Source organism: Montipora foliosa, chromosome 13, assembly GCF_036669935.1.
Source record: "Montipora foliosa isolate CH-2021 chromosome 13, ASM3666993v2, whole genome shotgun sequence".
In the NCBI taxonomy this organism is placed as follows: domain Eukaryota; kingdom Metazoa; phylum Cnidaria; class Anthozoa; order Scleractinia; family Acroporidae; genus Montipora; species Montipora foliosa.
The window spans coordinates 20,371,567-20,390,268 of NC_090881.1; the positions used below are offsets into that span (position 1 = coordinate 20,371,567).

The window sequence follows — 18,702 nt, forward strand, 5'->3', positions numbered from 1 at the left end:
TGCAAAGAGTTTTCATCAAATAGTTAATTATCTTGATACAGGCTATTCTTGTCTTGAAGCCCTTGAACCCACGGCGGAATCAGCGAGACACGTGAATCAGTTTAGCTTTTCTTGAAACCATTAGGCGAATAGTGCAGACTAGCTGTTTACTTTAAGGAGAATCCGTCTTTTTAGTTTTAATTTCGGTTAACCTTGAACTGAAAACAGATTTGACAAGGCATGTGATTCAACGTTAAGGTACAAAGTGCGTGAATGGTCATTTTTTTGCGGACTTTAATCTTTGCGTACGAAAAAAATCAATCCTTCACTGTCAACAATTTTCGCGATCATACTGTGATGTGCGTTCGAGACAGAGATCCAAGACCAAGAGAAAGCTTAAATTAACACATGGAAGACTTCTTTTCTTTCTTCGAGGTGAGAAGTTGAATAACATTTCGCCATATAGACACTGAAATCCCGGGCTGAAATCTTGACTCGACTGAATTGGGGATGAAAAACTAAAAAATCCCGCCCATTGATTTAGGCCTCGAACCTACTTACCGAATTTCATTTAGCAAATTTCCTTTCAGAAAATCACAATTTCTCTCCGGATCCTCCGTCTTGCTTCAATCGAAATACACTCGCTTTGTAGGACGACAATTGCTGAATTGAATTGATTAGAGGCCGAACTATTCAATCAATTCACTTGGTTTATACAGCATTTGGCCTCTAAACCAGGCTGAATATTCAACGGAGATCGTTTCACTAAATGACTGAGTGGTGCGATGCCAAACGTTTCACGAATTTCCATTTCTTTTCAAATTATGATGGTGACGTACTCGAATCTCGAAGTAGACGAATATAGAGACGTGTAGAGAAATAAAGGCTTTATCTTTGTCCATTCTTCTTAAATGTAATAGAAACCAGACATGAAAGCCAGTTCGTCTGGAATTTAGCCCGTAAAAATAGTTTAACATTGAAAGGCACAAGAGAGAGAGAGATGTATCCTTTAGTCTTGTTTCGAATTACGTAAACTTTTGTTGAAGATTTCTTTCCAAGTGGAGCTTGCTTTGAGTCTATCTTCAGGTCCATTTTGTATTGCGATCTTGGGTGGAGGTACTTTATCGGCTTTATGCCTAGTGAAATGAGGCAAACATTCAAGACAGGTGTTACTTCAAGTACCTTGCATGTCCCTTCACATATTTGTCACAGATAATCCGTCACATTAGCCAAGAATATTTCATTACGTAACTTTCGTTTGATTTTACTATGCTCTAATGATGGTTTTGGACTTTCGGAGCAAATTGAAAATGCATTTAACGCTGAACCCGGGAGTCGAACCCGGGGAAATCGGTGGGAGACCTTGCGGGTGTCTTTCATTTTCTTCCAGTTACCGTCATACACCGTCTGTAAAATACAGACCGAGCTTAAAAGCTGCCTTAAGGTGCAAATATTTTAATTTGCTGCACACGGAAACCAACAACAACAACAACAACAGCAATTAATATGGAGGTTAAAAAGCAGGCTCTAACTAATCTAGGTGTGTGTCAAAAGTTACTCTTCTCTCGGCCTGTTTTTATATAATATACAAAATACTTTGCCAGATTAGTTTGTCACAGGCAATTATATTATTAAAAGATGATACTCTTGAATAAAGTCATGCCCCGTTCAATCACAGGTAACCCAGGCTCACTGTGTGCGTCACGTAGGTATTAAAATATAGAGAACATATGAGGCGATGTTAAGGTCTGAAAATTTGCTAGAAAATGGAAATAAAAATCGATACAACTTACCATGTGGTGAGCTGTTGTTGTCTTTAATACGTACTCGAAGTTTCGGGAAAAATGGTCCCCGTTCACCTTCCTTCATTGTATAGTGACAAGGTAGGAGAAAGAAGCCAACTTAAGGACTCCGATCGACCCAAAACAAGGACGATTTTTTTCGTGAAAATCGAGTCCAGTCGCTAAATAAACACGCCAGGTTCGTGGAACAGGAATTTCTCTAAACCATGAATCCACTGAAGCATCTCCAGGTAGCAACGCGAAGCCACCAGGCTCCGTAGAACTTGTAAGTTGATCTGCTAAAATGGCGGCCCGAAAGCGTTGTCCTCGCGAAGTGTCCAATTCAAAATGGCACTGAACACGGGACGCCTGGTGACGAGGGGAATAGATGTCCCCCTGGGGGGAGGGGAGTCCCAGGTTGCTCAGTGAGTTTTGTTTTTAGCAACTTGCTAAAAACAAAACTCACTGAGTCCCAAAGTTTGGGACTCCCCTCCCTCCAGAACTTATTATACTCGTCACCAGGCGTCCCGAGTTCAGTGCCATTTTGAATTGGACACTTCGCGAGGACAACGCTTTCGGGCCGCCATTTTAGAAGGTCAACTTACAAGTTCTACGGAGCCTGGTGGCTTCGCGTTGCTACCTGGAGATGCTTCAGTGGATTCATGGTTTAGAGAAATTCCTGTTCCACGAACCTGACGTGTTCATTTAGCGACTGGATTCGATTTTCACGAAAAAAATCGTCCTTGTTTTGAGTCGATCGGAGTCCTTAAGCTGGCTTGTCTCCTACCTTGTCACTATACTATGAAGGAAGGTGAACGGGGACCATTTTTCCCGAAACTTCGTGTACGTATTAAAGACAACAACAGCTCACCACATGGTAAGTTGTATCGATTTTTATTTCCATTTTCAAGCAAATTTTCAGACCTAGACATCGCCTCGTATGTTCTCTATATTTTAATACCTACGTGACGCACACAGTGAGCCTGGGCTACCTGTGGTTCAATTCGTGTTCATGTGCGAGTTAGTTTATGGTGTAAAATTAAGCTAGTTCGCTGCGCTTCTTTAATACACACCACAGAAAATTGCCACCCGTTTCCTCATTTTCATTGCTTGTTCTTGCTTTGGTTGAAGAAACCCCAGCTCTAAACTGAAGAATTGTAGCTGCTCGCAGATGTATTGGAGACTAGCAGCCACTGTTGTGATAACTTTGCTATCAAGTAAGTTATTTTGATTTATCGAAGATCTTATTCATTCGCGTGTTCCACAATGGATGTGCTCCGAAAAATGTGGACATGACCTACACAAAAGACTGCTTCATGTAGAGAAATGGATCGCCCGTTTTGATGATTTGTAAATAGATGGTTTGCAACCAATCTCTAGGGACACAGATAACAATGCTGCAATGTACATTTGCTGGTGGACGAACAAAAGGAGCTAATGAAAGATCTTTTGTTTTCGTCCACCAACATGGCGGCGATGACGTCACGTGAAAACCACCTATAGGGAGCGGACAACAACGACGGCTTCGAGAACCTTATCTAAAACATTATTTCCCGTCATTGGAATAATTTAGCGATTACTCTAAGTCTTTCGTCAGGTGCTCACGTCTACCGCATAACCTCACGTCGTTGGAGAGTTTAGGCGGCTCGAAATAGTTTCTCCTTGTTTCAAACAAATAAACATATTCTGTTTTTAGATACAGTTAGGGTAATCATATCAAGACAAAATTTGGCCATGGTATTAAGTACCCATCATAGATTTCTCACATCACAATTTCCTCCAAAATAACGTTACCATATCAACGATATAAGGCATTTCCTTCAGCCTTAAAATCAACATATGTTGTCTTTTTTGAAAAAACGGGACAGTGAAATCTTCCCATTCAGCGTTACCAGATAATGTTAGAAATAATATCTAAAATATTTAAAATTCAACAAAATCTGTAGGTCAGTTTTTCAGAAAAATAAGTTTTTTGAAATGTGTCGCTAATTTCTTTTTTCACCTACAGAATTTTTTTAAATTTGAAAGACAAACGTTTTAAATTAATCTAAGCTAACATGCAAAAAATGAAAAAATTCACCGTCCGGAAGCAGAGATATAAGCGAATAAAGTTGCAAAATCAGGAAAAATGAGAGGGTTACAAGATCAGAATTTACGCAGGCGTCACCTGCTCATTCGAGTGCACGAGCGAGTGGAGCTACTGGCCAACACAATCGGATTTAAGTGACCATGAAACCGTTTGTGTACAATTTTCGTTGTTTTCGTGAATAGGAGATGTCTATTTATATTCCATATGTATAGGAATTAGAAGCTAGTGGTATTTGTTTATTTCTGGTTACCCACTTTGAATTGTGAGCGGACGCGAGCAACTTTTAGAATTGCATGTGTGGCTTACGTGCGCGCGCTCAGGCGAAAACTCTTTCGAGAATCCTTAATCAAGGACAACGGTGACGGCAACGAAAACGTCACTCCAAAATTTGAACTTACTGCTATCGCAAGTATTTGGCGATTATTCCGTCTTGTTCACCTTGTACAATACAGGCAAACTATCCTGTAACTGGATGGGTAGGAACGTTTTTAAAGTAAAAATAGAAAACGAATGGTTCATTTTTGTATGCTCCCGTTGTCATCAAAACCAAAAATTTGGTGATTTCACGTTGTTGTTTTGTAGAGTACGGCAAAGAAATGCACGGAACTTTGTGCTGCACATGCAGGACAAGTATTTTTCCTCTCTTAACCAATCATATTCTTGCTTTGTGGCATTGTCGTTGTCGTAGCCGTCCTCTTTAAGCTCCCTAAATCCAGGCCCTCACGTCAACATTATAGGCCCCTATAGGACAAAAAAAGTTGCTCACCCATTCATTTTCTGTTTGAATGACAAAGTTATCAACTGACTAATGATAAGTCAGTCAGTAAGGAAGGTAAAAAACACCGTGTCTGTATACAGAAAAGCTACCCACACCGACCGCTACCTTGACTTCAAATCTCATCACGACCCCCAACATAAATATTCGGTCATACGCGCCCTCATGGATCGCGCAAAGAATATCCCATCCACCGAAGAGGAAGCTGTACGAGAAACTAAGAGAATAGCAGAAGCCCTTACCGCTACTAATTACCCTGCCAATTTCATCTACAATGGTCGCCAACGAAACAGACAACAAGAAGTGAATGATTCCGACCAGCGCGGTATGGTTGTTTTGCCCTATGCCAAAGGATTCTCCGAGAAAATCGCGAGGGTTCTTCGAGGTTTCAGCATCAAGGTCGCTCATAAACCTATTCGGACAATCTCAAATATACTTAAAAAACCAAAGGACAAAATCGAGAGGGAGGCCTCTAGAGGAATCGTATATAAGATCAAATGCAAAGATTGTGATTGTGTTTACATCGGTCAGACATCGCGCGCGCTAAAAACACGCGTCAAAGAGCACTCAAAGGCCATAGCAACATTAGATAAAAACTCTTTGTTGGCCAAACACCACATGCGCTACAATCACCAAATAGACTTGATGAACGTCGAAATTGTTGACAGATCATCGGCATGGCGACAAAGACTTATTCTTGAGGCTTGGCATTCCTTACGAGATACGAACACTATAAACGAGCATATAGCACTTCCAAACGTTTACAATAACATAAAGAATTTGTAGAAATATTTTAGAGTGCTCTGGAGACCTTCGTTTTTATTGTCTATTTTATTTTGAAAATATTCTTTTGAAGTGCGACTTTATTAATACGCATCGTATACCATAAGGACGCCGTTAGATTTTTGCATTTTTCATCCCTGCTGAGGAAGGCAACAGTAGTTGCCGAAACGTCCAACACAATATTTTAGCCAGTGTCAACCTTTTTATTATATTTTTAACATGCCTGGCTACACACCAAACATTTTAAAGGTAAAATGTTTGACTTACTTCCTCGCTCGCTCATTGGCTGACACCGACTGATTAGCGAACCAGTCAAAGATCCAATTGAATGACTGGTCCATTGGTTGACAGAGTTATTGACTGACGGAATGGCTAACTGACTGACTCATAGAGTGATGAAATGACTAGACAATTGACTGCTTGGCCGACTGGCTGGCTCATTTATTATTTGACTGAGTTGGTTTTTAATTAACTGACTGATTGATTCTCTGACTGAATCAGCAACGCACGCACGAATTCACTCATATACTCATTTACTCGCTCACTTTTCATTTTGCAGCTGAAACGTCTTGGGGACTCTGTTCCAGTCCTTTGGTGACCTATGCCTTATTAGGTGGAAATGCGACTTTATGCTGGAAAATCAATGTGGACGTAGGGTCGTTGAAGAGATTCACAATTATGGCCATAAGAAAACCACTTCAATTTGATTTGGAAAAGTTAGCATCCGCGAATAGTGATGGACGATTTTTCAGGACCTTCCCCAAAAGGCATCATGGCGTATTTGTGGGCAAATCTAAAGTATATGCTAATATCCAAGCAAGAGAATTGTTTTTTGAAGTGACAAATTACACCACTGATATGGAAAATATGTTCTGCGTGATGTACGAAATGGAAATAATTAACCCTGTACGTAAATGTATTGAGCATCCCCTGTTTCTGAGAACCTATGGTAAGTCTGCGCTAACATTTGACAACAATCGCAGATTTATGGTTACGAAGTTTAAATCATTTATAAGTATGGGAAATCGTATGAACGCAATTGACCAAAAATCACGGAATGCACACCGGGGTAGGTTCAAACGATTATTTATTTCTTTATTTTCAACATAATTACTCCAGTTGAGTAGGCATAAGGTTACACTTCACGATATTGCTCGATTCTCATTGGACGAGAACTGTGGAAATCATGGTTTTGTAAAATTCCGAACTGGCTTTTTCGTTGAAGTCACTCATATCAGAGTTGCGAAGTGATGACTTCATAGTTAAAATCGTACTTAAATGTCTCGACATTTGAAGCGAACATGTGGGCATTTTTGCTCACGTATAGGCCCTAAGCGCTGACAGTTTTTCAACAACTCAACGATGGTCGTTTAGAGAAAAAAATCTTTGATGAATTTCTAATTAACTTCCGTACGAAGTTTTCATACTAACAAATGGCAAAAAAAAAAAATCTAAGTGGGACTCACAACTGGGTTAGACTAGAAGCCCCCCCCCCCCCTCCCCAATTATGCACTATATCCTTGAGCCAACCTATGCGCGTATCTTTCAGTTTTTAGAGCAAACCTCTCCAACAGGAAACTCGTATTTACATCAATTTACATGAACTTCAATTCGCATACTATGTTTATCTTCAAGTGAAGCTTTGATCCTCGCAGTTATGAACGCGATTTCAGCAACTGCGAAGAGAAGCCTGAAAAGTTCTTCAACGGGGTTTAAACCCGTGACCTCGCGATACCGATGCGACGCTCTAACCAACTGAGCTATGAAGCCACTGCTCATGGGAGCTGGTTATTTGTGGGTTCTAGTGTTCCCTTGATGAATGAATCAACGAATGAAATGATATATGAAAGGAATCATGTATTGAACTGCGGATATGAAATCAAGTAAAGGTATGATCCTCGCAGTTATGAACGCAATTTTAGCAATTGGGTAAAAAAGCCTGAAAAATTCATATACGGGTTAAAGCCCGTTGAAGTACTGAATTTTTCAGGCTTCTCTAAGCAACTGCTAAAATTGCATTCATAACTGCGAGGGTCATGGCTTCACTTGATTTCATATTTCGCAGTTCAATATATGATTCCTTTCATATATTATGTCATATGCTTGTCTTCGTTTGACAATAACTTTATCCTTGATTGGTGGCCTTTTACATTGCAACGCGCCTTAGCGTGGCCACCAAACAAACTTTCACATTTGACAACTACATGTAAATACGTGAACTCAACAACCTATGCAACGGTGTTCATCTTACAACCGTACGAACTTTGCAAGGAGGCATGACTGTCAATCAAATTGGTATACCCTTTTTGGCGGATAATTTGTAAGAACTTTGTTTGGTGGCCACGGTAAAGCAGTAAACAGTACGTGCGTAGCCTCAAAATCATAGAAAAATACACGCAATGGTTGACTCACAGGGGTTGTATGGGAAAGGCAAGCTCCTACTCATGGACTCCTGGTTAGAGCCTGCTTTTTAACCTTCACAGACCCCCTCCCCCAATTCCCACCTTTGCTCTGTCCCTCTGTCCGACCGTTATTATTAAGGCCACATTTTTTTAGTATATTGTTCTAAACATAATTATTTCTTCACATTCATTGTAGTACCTAGTAATGCCACAGTCACCTCTGTCACTTCAACAAACGCCACAAAACTCCGACGACCAACTAAAGGTGAACAACTCTTTCCTTGCAATAGCAAATATTACGTCAACATTCAACAAGCGTTGCATTTAGGGCAGAATTAAATATTAAAGGCTACATTGCACTGCCAGAAATCCTAATAAATGAGCCTGAGCGTACGCCTTTGTCGCGGAAATGGCCCATACAAGGGAAAGATTAGAATAAGAAATGAACCCTCGACCGGTAAATTATCTTTGCTCTACCTACTGAGTAGGCTCGATTTCCAGCCGTTTTGGGAGTACGGTTAACATCCTCCTCCCAACGAAAGGCTGGATGACTGGTTAGTATCGTTTGTCCGTGACCTAGCACGTGTCGCAATTGTATTTCGTATTCAGCCAATTGTATTTTGTACTTGGCAGGCAGGCGACTTTCTGATTGGTGGACCAGTGATCCAGTCGTGGTGTGCGGGGAGAAACGCGGGCGCACAAAACTGCTGGTCAATCGAGCCTACCTACTAAGCTAAAAAGATAGACTTTAGCAGGTAGTGTGGCACAGTGGTTAAGGCGCTTGCCTTGAGTTCCGGAGATCCCGGATTGAATACCCATTCTGACCACTAATTAAATTTGATCTTGATAGCTGTACTTGTGAATAGCCAACTGGTTTTCCTTGGGCCAGTTGGGATTCTTAAAGTTGTTATTGTTCTGTTGTGTCCTTAAATGTTTCGTTGGCCCCTGAAAAGCCCCCGTGGGGAGTGGTCAATAAGTGTGTATGTAGTGGGTATTTTAGATTTCAATGCAAGACAATTGGAAATCCACCATTATCAGGATAAATTGGCTGCATGGCACAAGATAACGACACAATTTTGCCCGAATTAACATTTTCTTCTGGCTTGAAGAATGATTGGATCTTTCAAATTTCGATTTTTATTTGTCTGGAGATTCAAATTGTCTTTCCAAAGAGTCGATAATTTACTTGGCAATCAAGTTTCTCGTCAAACTTATGAGCAACTGTATTTGAAATCAAAACTTACGTTTAGTTTTAAAAATGACACCGAAAGAATTCAAAGGTTTATGGTACATATGAAGCAGCCCGAATCGATAATAAATTCACATTTTTTTCTCTTTAAGCCATAAGTCTGAATTCCTTGATGCTTTTTTTTCGACGTTGATTTAAAAGTCAACTCTTCAAGTTTACTAAAAGGAAACTTGCATTGCGCAGTACGACCTCTAACCCAATCTAAAGCTGAGTATAGTGTCCATCTTTCCAGTATTTCACGCGGGTACCAGCTCATTAATTCTCCTTTCTCCATATCGTTTTAGGGAGAACCGACAAGCGCATTGGAGAAACGTACTTCACACCATTTGTTATAGTCACCTGTTTCCTAGGAGTTGTTTTCCTCGCCTTTATAGTCATTGTGTTTTGGTGCCGAAGATGGCGGAAGGATAAAAGAAGAAAGCACCATCATAAGAACAAAGCAACGGGAAAGCATCGTCCTGTTGAAAAAGTTGAAATCTAAATGCTGTTTGTTACTTAGATCGAACACTATTTCACAGCTAGTAGATATTTATTTTTACGGGGCACATTTAAGTTAGTAAAGGTACGTTGAAATTTATTGAGGTAACGCCCTGGCGTGCGTTTCTGTTAAGCTCTGAAACATATCGTGTTCATAATTTTCTCTGTATCTATAAAACTGACATTTCATGACATTTCATGACATTTCATGACATTTCATGACATTTCATGCCTCTGTGGCAAAGGAGAGCCTGGTATGGCAGTTGTTACAACTTACAACTTGTAAGTCTTCAGGGAGTGGGCTCCCATTATAATTCTATATCTTTCTGGGCCCGGTTGTTCGAAAGCCGATTAACGCTAATCCCAGATTAAAAAATTACCAAGGAGTTTATTTCTCTACTCCCAAATGTTGTAGAACGCTGATATTTGGCAGAATTTTACATTAGAGGAAGTCAATCGTGAAAACCAAAAATAACCAAAAGAAACTTGCTCTGAAAAGTTGAAAAAATTAAACCAAAGTTTACGCTAATCTTGGATTAAGTTAATCGGCTTTCGAACAACCGGGCCCAGATGAGTCAAACGATTATATTCCCTTAACATTTTATACGCTATACCCCGCTTGGCTCTAAAAGAGCGGCATATGTTTTTTGTTGTAAATTTACATGCAAAAAGTTGCACTGTCTTCCCAGCGATAGGATCTTCCGTGTTAAGAGACAAGAAGATCCTGGCACTAATTAAAGAAAGCAAACATGGCGGGCGCAGGGCGGTCAGTGTTTTTCATTCTACCAATTACGAACTATAACCAAGACAAAAATTGTCTCGCCTTTCAGGACATGATCTTTCTGGTGTAAGGATCTTCCTCCTCTTCATTAAGTAGCACCTTTGAGACATCAAGTGGCATTCATGTCTGTAAAGGTGCTTTTCCCCTGCTTGGCCTGTATATTGTTCCTGAAGAGCCTACATTACATGGGTCCTAGAGAGAAAATAATCTCGTCCCTTGTAAAAGGGAAGTTTTCCAATGCGAGCGGAGGATTGCAAGCTTTTCATCGCCCGCCCCGGCTCGCAAGCTTTTTACCGACGATCACAGCTACTTTGGTCACAGGTTGGGATTGATAATGCCTGTGACGGCATGACCTCAATGCTCGTGACGGTCATCTTTGCACGAGCTACTTGACGGATAGCGTGACGCATGAGTGACAGTTTCATCGATTGCTATTAACAAATGTACTCCAGAATGTTTTTAATCGCGATTCACCACGAATTGACAGGTGTCGTGTTTATATTTTTGGAAATAAAGACAGTAAACATGTTTTCCGGTGAAGTACAAATGGAATACGATTGGATATTATCGAAATCTTCCAAGGAAAAATGCTAGTTGAAGGTGATGAAGGCGTACGGTTGAGAGGGTATTTCTTAAATTAAAAGCGGCAATGTCACGTTATTTAAGAGTGTTTAGGGGAAATCTTTAAATTATATCCCTAATTGGTAATGTGGAATTCCTTTACTGAGTAGATTATCGTTATCCGAGCAAGATGATTCTGAGCAAAAATGGTCTTTATCCAGGCGATTTGCCATAAACTTAAAAGACGTCTGGCCGACTTTGTCAGTCAAGATTACCCAAATGCAATCCGTTTCAATCTCGTCCATTTGTGCCCGGTTAATCCATGCTTCTCTTTCCTTTTATTTTATTTCTTTTATGTTTTTCAACAGTTTTAAGTGGTTATTGAAATGTTTCATTCTACTTTTTGGGCATTTTGGGTGTCATCAAATTACATAATTTTGCTTGACGTAGCCCCTTAAATCCGAGCAGCGTTAGGCTATTTGCTCTCACGAAGAGCTAACGCTCGAAACGCCAGCTAGCAAATTCTTGCTTGCGGTGGTCATTTTGAGGCAAAAGGTGTGTTCCGGTCTAGATGGTCTCAAAGCGCGTTCTCACAAATTTTAAAGTCTCTGCTCACGAGCCAGAAGGCCCAATTAGACCGGCACTTATCTCCGGTTTCATTAGCATGAAGCGACTACTAGTAGGAGTATTTCTACTCCCCCCTGGATGGGATTCTAGTCCATCGCAGGATTACCCCCAGCATTTCACCGGTACCCATTTATACACCTGGGTGGAGAGAGGCACCGTGGGAGTAAAGTATCTTGCCCAAGAACACAACACAATGTCCCCAGCCAGGACCCGAACCCGGAACACTCGATCCGGAGTCGAGCCCTCTAACCACGAGGCCACCGCGCCTCCACAAATTTTTACAGTGGGCTTACATGAATGCTGATCATGGATTGTGTCAGTTCAGAGCGCATTCTGCCTGTGTGGCTCTTGCTGAAGCAATGTTCAGAAACCTGTGAACACACAGCTTCACGTGTATTTTGCTCTGGTTGACAAAGAATGACGTAGATCTTTGGTCCGAACATGCAAAGTAACAAACCATACGAGCTCAAAAGAGTTCCTGCACATGTTAACTTTGTTGCATGGGAACCAGTCAACCCGAGATCAATAGGATAATATGCCACGGCTGAAAAAACCAAAACGTACATTGAAAATGCGATGTATCGAGCCTCGTTGAAGTTTTCTGGTAGTGCTCTTGCTTTGAAGGCATAAAACGTGCAAATGATTGCAAGAAACGAGGTGTAGACAGAGACGGCGATCTGAAAGGTGAATCCGATGGAAGAACGGTGGAGAGTACAGCGAAGCAATATTGTACCTTTGACTGGATGTGTGGCTCTTTCTTGACGAGGTGGGTCCAAAGTGATCCACAACGAAAGAAGGATTACGTGGAACGAAAGAAGGCCCAAGACAAGCAAGGATTGGCTCCGGGCGGCTAAAGTGATTCGCTTTAATCTTTCTGCGATCACGTTTATTCTGAAAGCGCTGAGTATCCTCGTCGTCTTGAGTGTCATGATGGAAATGAACGTTGTTAACAAAGTGGAACGTAAGCAAATCCCCAATCCGCAGGTGAAGTTTGTTGATTTAGCAAGTGTAAGAATAGACGCAGTAAATGAAAGGCAAATGGTTACCAGAAGAATCGCACTCAGCTCGCGATTTGCTGCCTTCACCAAAGGTGTATTCCGGTTCTTGTAAAAAATTGCACCAAGAACAAAGACAAGTGCAATGCCAATAGCTGCAAATAGAGAGACAAGAACAGACGTAACACTTGACCACATCAAAACATCTTCAGGCAGATCCAAGCATTTCGATCTTTCTTTGTTTGGCTTTTGTCTTAGAGGACATTCTGTACAGTTCAGACTGTTCACCTTTTTGCTCGAAGTTCCAGCAGGGCAAGTGATGCACTCCCAACAACAAGGTGTGGTTAGTGACCGAAAGGTTCCTGGAGGACAATCTTCTTGGCAGAATGAACTCGGGGGAATGGCGTGACTTTGCTTCGAGTTCCAGAAGATGTCCTCGGTACTGAGGTTAAGCTGTGGTTTTCGACCTCTCTCCCACGAACCGATGACCAGTTTTTCGGGATGGTGATGATCTGGTCGGGTGTTGCTTCGCTTGAAGTGGATAATGTCATATGAAGCGGATACAGGGTCTCCAAACTTGTCAAAGCTAATTCTTCCAGTCTGGCCTTTAAAGTCGACTCGACGGAGGTAGCTTTCCAATTTCTTAGGGTCGAATGAGTAGCGAAGGTCAGGACATTCGTCTGTGAGGTCAGACGTGTTTCTTTTCGGCATGACACAGTTTTGCATGTCGTGCAATGCCCAAGCGACAGCAAAGACTGCATCTACCACATACGAAAAGTAACTGTCGTGAATCAAATCATGTAGCGCTTCTTGGCAGTCACTCCAGTTCGAACGCGTTTCTGATAAGGAACAATTCAACTCCTGTTTACCCAATTTTTCTAACCAGGGAAATTTGTTACTGTTCACTTCTTTAACTACCGATTTCTCCAAATGAAGGTCCTCAACGAATCGGGGTCTAATACCAAGCGAACCGTGAAGGATGTCTGGTTCGTTATTATTTAGCCCCACAAAGACATCATCTTGGCTAGCCAATCCATCACTTAGAATCCATGTGCGGTCGTTCAGATTTTGTTTAACTGCTTCCTTAAGAAACCGCTGTGCATAACTACCGAAAAGCCACAGAAGAACGACTCGTATATTCGAATATCTTTTTATTTTAGTCACACTCCTTGTTAGCATCGCAATGTACTCTTCACGTGGAATAAATTCAGCGAAAGCAATGCAAAATTTTTTTCTGCTTTCGGCCTCCGTTTCCAGCGTCCACACTCCATTTCGGCCATAGGAATCGTCCATTGCTACCGCAGCCACGTAGCTCCAGTTGAAGTGCTCTATGATGTCAGCCATTGCTCTCGCTTGCTGACTATCCGGAGGTGCAGTTCGAAAGAAATTGCGGTATTGAGGCGAGCTTAATTCGTTACTCGTTGCCGAATGACTTACGACAGGAATGCCGGCCACTTCCAGTAGACTGCCCACGAGCACTGACGCTCCGGAATCCGTCGGGCCAATGACAGCGGCGATCGGCGACCTCGTTTCGTTTTCTGCTTGATAATATTTACTGGAAGACGAACAGTTCCTTTTGGTGTAACTGAGGGCTATTTCGTTTTTTCGGACAAAATTGTATGTGTGATTCATTGCCTTGGAAGGGCTGTGGCAGTAATCGCGAATATCGTAGCCTAGAGTCACGTTTGGCAGTATGGAACTATTACTGTTAATTTCATCGATAGTGGAAATCATTGCCACGACATGACCAAGACCTGTGGGGAAAAATTCTCCACATTGACCACCCTCCGTGATGTAATGCAAGAGAAACAACCCGCCAAGTGTTACATTGCCCGGCTTGTAGGATCGGCTATTTTCGGTTACACTCGAGGCGCTTCCGTAAGAGTGAGCCGAAATGACGAGGACGATCAAAGCGATTCCTGCTGCCTGCATAATCGGCTCACCTAAAAAACGAGGAAAGAAACTTACAACAATGAGCTTCATTTTCATGATGACTTTCGGTGTCGTTAAAACATTTGCATAATAAATGTTAAAAAAGGATTAAAATAACTCCAACAACGAAAGACACAATCAAACAAGCACGAGTCATTCATCTGTAGCGGCAATACATTGTGCCGTAAATTAATTTGACATTTCCTTTCGTTTAGCGCCGTGAGTAGTTCCGAAATGCGCTGTTATTTCAAATTTCCGAGACTGCGCAAAAGAGCCGGAAGTCCATGATTGAAGTTGCTGACCGAAAGCAATGCTGACTACGGGGACGAGGGGATATGAAGAGACTTAACTGAATGAGACAGTTTCTTTTCGCAGTTCAAATATGAGTCTTCATAACTTAAGACTCCTTCCTTTTTTGCATTTCAAAGATTTGCCTTCGTGAATGTGGCCTAAACTGAATGTGGGCCTTAAGTCTCCGACTACAGAACCTGCTTGCCAAAAGGTGTGTAAACCAGATGCCCATTTCTGCACACATACCACACGCATCTCTTTGAAAGCTCTAATTTCATTGGACCAGTATAGGATGCAGCTCCATTGTGTTTAGGATTAGGCTCCGATGTTCTTTTGAGTTTTTTTGTACCTATCGTTTTACACCAATCCCGAGAATCGTCGTACAGCTGTATTAGGGAGCTTACGAAACGACGACGCCGACGGCAACGACGACGCTACAAAACAGTAGGTTTAGTGAGCAAAAACAATGGCTCTGCATGCTCTGCACGTGCGTTTTACATTTTGGTACATTTCTTTGCCGTCATCTCCTAAATGACGACGTGAAATGATCAAATTCAAGGTTCTGTGGAGGACGTTAGCACATGACGATGAATTTTCAGTTCTCTCTCTACGCTTCCAACCCACTCGTACCAGTTTAATTCCTCGACAGTTACTACACATTTTCAACGCGAAACGACATGAAATAGTTTCGTAGTGATATGAATAACGCGAACTCGTATTTTTAAATGAAGTCCTCGTAGCCGTCGTCGTCCTCGTTTCGTAAGCTCCCTATTAGCTTCGTTCCGACCCATTTCACACATCATGTGAAAGACTTAGAGGGACAGATTCTTATTTGTTCCTTTCCTACAGTTTGGATCAAAGTCATGAGCTTCTGGTGTATCTTATATCTCGGTTTTTTCATCTACGTCTACATGTCGCAGCACTCGGCAAAGTCATTTTGACCTATGTCTGTTTTTGCTTTGGTGGCCTCATGCACCACAAGCCTTTTTAGAGACATTTACGCCAAGCCGGCCACTTCTGCTGGAAAGAGCACACTCACTGAGGACAGCCACAACACCGAGAACTTCATCCCCTACTCTTCTTGAATACTGTGTGGGTTCTTTAATGTCCCACAGAGAACTTTTAAAAACATGGAAGATATTTGTGAGAAGGGGCCTCCGGTTTATAGTCCTTATCCGAAAAAACTTGAAAGTCTAACCATTTGCGGATGTAATTACAAAGGTAGCGCTTTCTCCTCAGTCATTTTAAGACCCTGAGTGTTGGTCCGGCAGGAGTCGAACCTCACGACCTCCCGCATGACAGCCCGATGCTCAACCAACTGAGTCACCGGTGCAAGAACAACAAGAACCATTGTACCTCCAGAACTTCGCTGGATTTCTTGAAGTTAAGAAATGCTTTTCTTCTTAGTCTTTGCTTCGTTGACACGGTTTTTCGCAATGAAAAGTCGTTATATACCGTAGGATTCGGCTCACAACCCTTGTTCACAAACTTTGTGGGACGTTAAAGATCCCATACACTACTGATTAGAAAAGAGCAGGGCACGAATTTACAGACGGGTGGCTGGCCTGAATTCTCTGGGAAAATGTGGTCGATTTGGAGAAAAGGCTTATGGTGTATGAGGCCACGTAAACAAAAACAGCTATAAGTATGATGTCCACCATCACTGGCCATAATGAAAATGACTTGAAATGTAGTTTTGTCATGAGCAACGATTAGAATTTATTTGATGATTGCCCCATAGTTCTACTTGTTACGTTTTACTGACTTAACAAAGAAAGTAGTCCGACAGATACGTACCTTCGAGGCCAAGAAATCATCCGGCCAAGGAATGAGCTGTCCTCTTGAGATCAGGAAACCAATTGAATTAACTACAGGAAATTCTGCTTCTTTACTGTTTTTTGGGGCAACGGCTGCAACTGAATCATAGAGCCAATCACAGAGTAAAAGATAGCGTTCACCAATCTGATAGGATGAGATGTTGTCGATTTTTCTTGTAAGCAGTGCAATAAAGCGAAATTAGAGTGGAAAGCAAAATGACTGTAGAAAAGTGAAACTTTAAGGGAGTAACTGCCCCAAACACGAAAACCCAAATGAGCGGCGAAAATGAAACAAAATCTCAATATCAAAATACCGGAACTTGCAAAAACTCAAATAAATTACAAAGAAAAAGAAAGAATGCCATTTTTAGGAGATTTTCGCTTCGGAAAAGGCTTCTGTTTAAAAAGTGCAACAAATTCTTTCTTGGCTGCTGTTTGGGATGGGTAGATTGTGTTTATAGCTCTGCAACGGGATTCTATGTTCTCGAATATGGACTATGACCCACCCCTCCATTGCTGTCATCACTGTGAGACGTCAAGAAATCAACACACCTCTCGCGAACGGTAGGGTATGGAGTTCCCGGTAAAGTGGCGTTGATCTTTGCCGGCAAGAGACCGACCTGTTTGGATTAGCATGAAAGGCTTCCGAGCGAATGAATATAGTAAGATTAATTAATTCAACGATTAATATAATGACAATAAGGGTTCATTAACACAAAGCAAATTAGCGAACTTCAGATTGGAGCGAAAGATTACACTTCCGCGCATGCTCAGAACCAACTTGTACGCCAGTCTCCAATCTCGTCCCCAGAGTCCGCTTTTCTTTTGGTCAGCATCAAGAACACGGACTCTGGCCGCTTCCAAGGCAGGAAGTCCGCAAATCACAGACTTCCGGCTCGGTGGTTGTCCATGGTTACAAAAATGGACCTTCACTACGACAGCGTATAAATTGGAAGTGGCCAGAGCCCGTGTTGTTGGTGTGGACCAAAAGAAAAGCGGACTCTGGGGACGAGATTGCGGTTACAGCATTATACCATTACCGCGACCGCGTGTATTTTTGGCCGTGGCCAGAGTCCGCGTTTTTGGCGCTGACCAAAAGAAATGCGGACTCTGGGCCCTAACCATAATGACGAAAATGTCCAGTCTCGTCACCAGAGCCTCGGGCGTGGAGAAGTACTCTTATTGCTAATAGGGATTTTAAGAAACCCAGACGGCTACGGCACCGACAAAAAGCACCGTCGGAAGCAATAATAGGGAGTTTAAGCACGCGACGTTCTTGAGCCGCGGACGGCAACCGGAAGTGAGCTGTTTTCCATTTTAACTTGTCTTGTCACTTCCACCTATATAATGGTCAAAAACGTCGCTTGTTTAAACTCCCTAATACTCTCGGTCAAAAACGCAAAAAATTAATCGTGCTGCACATGTGGCATGTAATATGGTGCGTTTCCTCGTCGTACTCCGCAAAACAAATAGGGAGCTTAAGCACAGACGTTTGTGAACCACGAACGGCAACCGGAAGTTGAATGTTTCCTTTTTTGGCGTGGTTTTGCTCCTTACCACGGACAGGAAAAGCTCATGCTGATCACTGTGGCTTGACGTTGCAACCGTGATGACGTGAAAACGCTCCAAAAAGGGAAAAATTCAAATTCCGGTTGCCGTCCGTGGCTCAAAAACGTCTGTGCTTAAGTTTCCTAAAAAATTAGCTATTTAAGGTTTTCTGAACAACGAACGTCAAGCATACAAGAGGCCTTGACGGGGCCCGTGTCGCTTGCCTGAATCACTCATGTCGTGGTTTAATCGGCTCATTCTCGGCCTTGACGTCACTGTCGGAATTTTGCTGGGAAAGGATGTCTTTTGTCGGAATTTCATTTTATGTGTGTCGCTACTTTTTGGCCCATGTCGCTTGTCGGAATTTACCTTGTCAGGGCCTCATACAACTGAGAGTCGTTCAGTCCCTTTCCTTAGTTCAAAAACTGCTCGTACCTTCGCCCATACTGTGATCGAATAATCGTGAAGTACTTCTGAACTTATTAATTGATTGTACCACTGAAAGACCATTGATTTGTGATTTTCGTGTTCAAGTACGTGGGTAATATAATTTAAAAGCCTTGTTGTTTGTTTGTTTATTTGTTATTTATTTGTTCGAGCAGGTTGAAGTATTGC

The 18,702-nt window shown here is 42.0% G+C and overlaps 2 protein-coding genes across 4 annotated transcripts; one reads left to right on the plus strand and one right to left on the minus strand.

Annotated features, from left to right (window-relative positions):
- The first annotated feature begins 122 nt into the window (after window positions 1-122).
- On the plus strand, window positions 123-10,847 carry LOC137983904 (uncharacterized). 2 transcript variants are annotated; one of them, XM_068831060.1, is made up of 5 exons: window positions 123-414; window positions 2,892-2,977; window positions 5,967-6,356; window positions 8,006-8,074; window positions 9,343-10,847. In XM_068831060.1, exons 2-5 carry the CDS (start codon window positions 2,932-2,934, stop codon window positions 9,537-9,539), a joined length of 702 nt encoding a protein of 233 aa, XP_068687161.1. In that variant the 5' UTR covers window positions 123-414; window positions 2,892-2,931; the 3' UTR covers window positions 9,540-10,847. The 2 variants fall into 2 exon arrangements, with proteins under 2 accessions (XP_068687161.1, XP_068687162.1); XM_068831061.1 differs by lacking the exon at window positions 123-414 and having other exon boundaries at window positions 2,873-2,977.
- Window positions 10,848-10,996: 149 nt separating this feature from the next.
- Window positions 10,997-17,191, minus strand: LOC137983902 (metabotropic glutamate receptor 3-like). Of its 2 annotated transcripts, XM_068831058.1 has the most exons (3): window positions 17,046-17,191; window positions 16,520-16,638; window positions 10,997-14,442 (listed from the first exon to the last, which is right to left on the minus strand). In XM_068831058.1, exon 3 carries the CDS (start codon window positions 14,429-14,431, stop codon window positions 11,783-11,785), a length of 2,649 nt encoding a protein of 882 aa, XP_068687159.1. In that variant the 5' UTR covers window positions 14,432-14,442; window positions 16,520-16,638; window positions 17,046-17,191; the 3' UTR covers window positions 10,997-11,782. The 2 variants fall into 2 exon arrangements, with proteins under 2 accessions (XP_068687159.1, XP_068687160.1); XM_068831059.1 differs by lacking the exon at window positions 17,046-17,191 and having other exon boundaries at window positions 16,520-16,700.
- Between the last annotated feature and the right edge of the window lie 1,511 nt (window positions 17,192-18,702).

What these genes read in the sequence shown, in the direction of transcription:
- LOC137983904 (XM_068831060.1), top strand. Translation starts at nt 2,932, where the DNA reads ATGTATTGGAGACTAGCAGCCACTGTTGTGATAACTTTGCTATCAA. An exon ending in TGTGATAACTTTGCTATCAA is followed by an intron (nt 2,978 to 5,966) that starts GTAAGTTATTTT and finishes TTCATTTTGCAG; the next exon opens with CTGAAACGTCTTGGGGACTC. An exon ending in ACTCCGACGACCAACTAAAG is followed by an intron (nt 8,075 to 9,342) that starts GTGAACAACTCT and finishes ATATCGTTTTAG; the next exon opens with GGAGAACCGACAAGCGCATT.
- LOC137983902 (XM_068831058.1), bottom strand. Translation starts at nt 14,431, where the DNA reads ATGCAGGCAGCAGGAATCGCTTTGATCGTCCTCGTCATTTCGGCTCAC.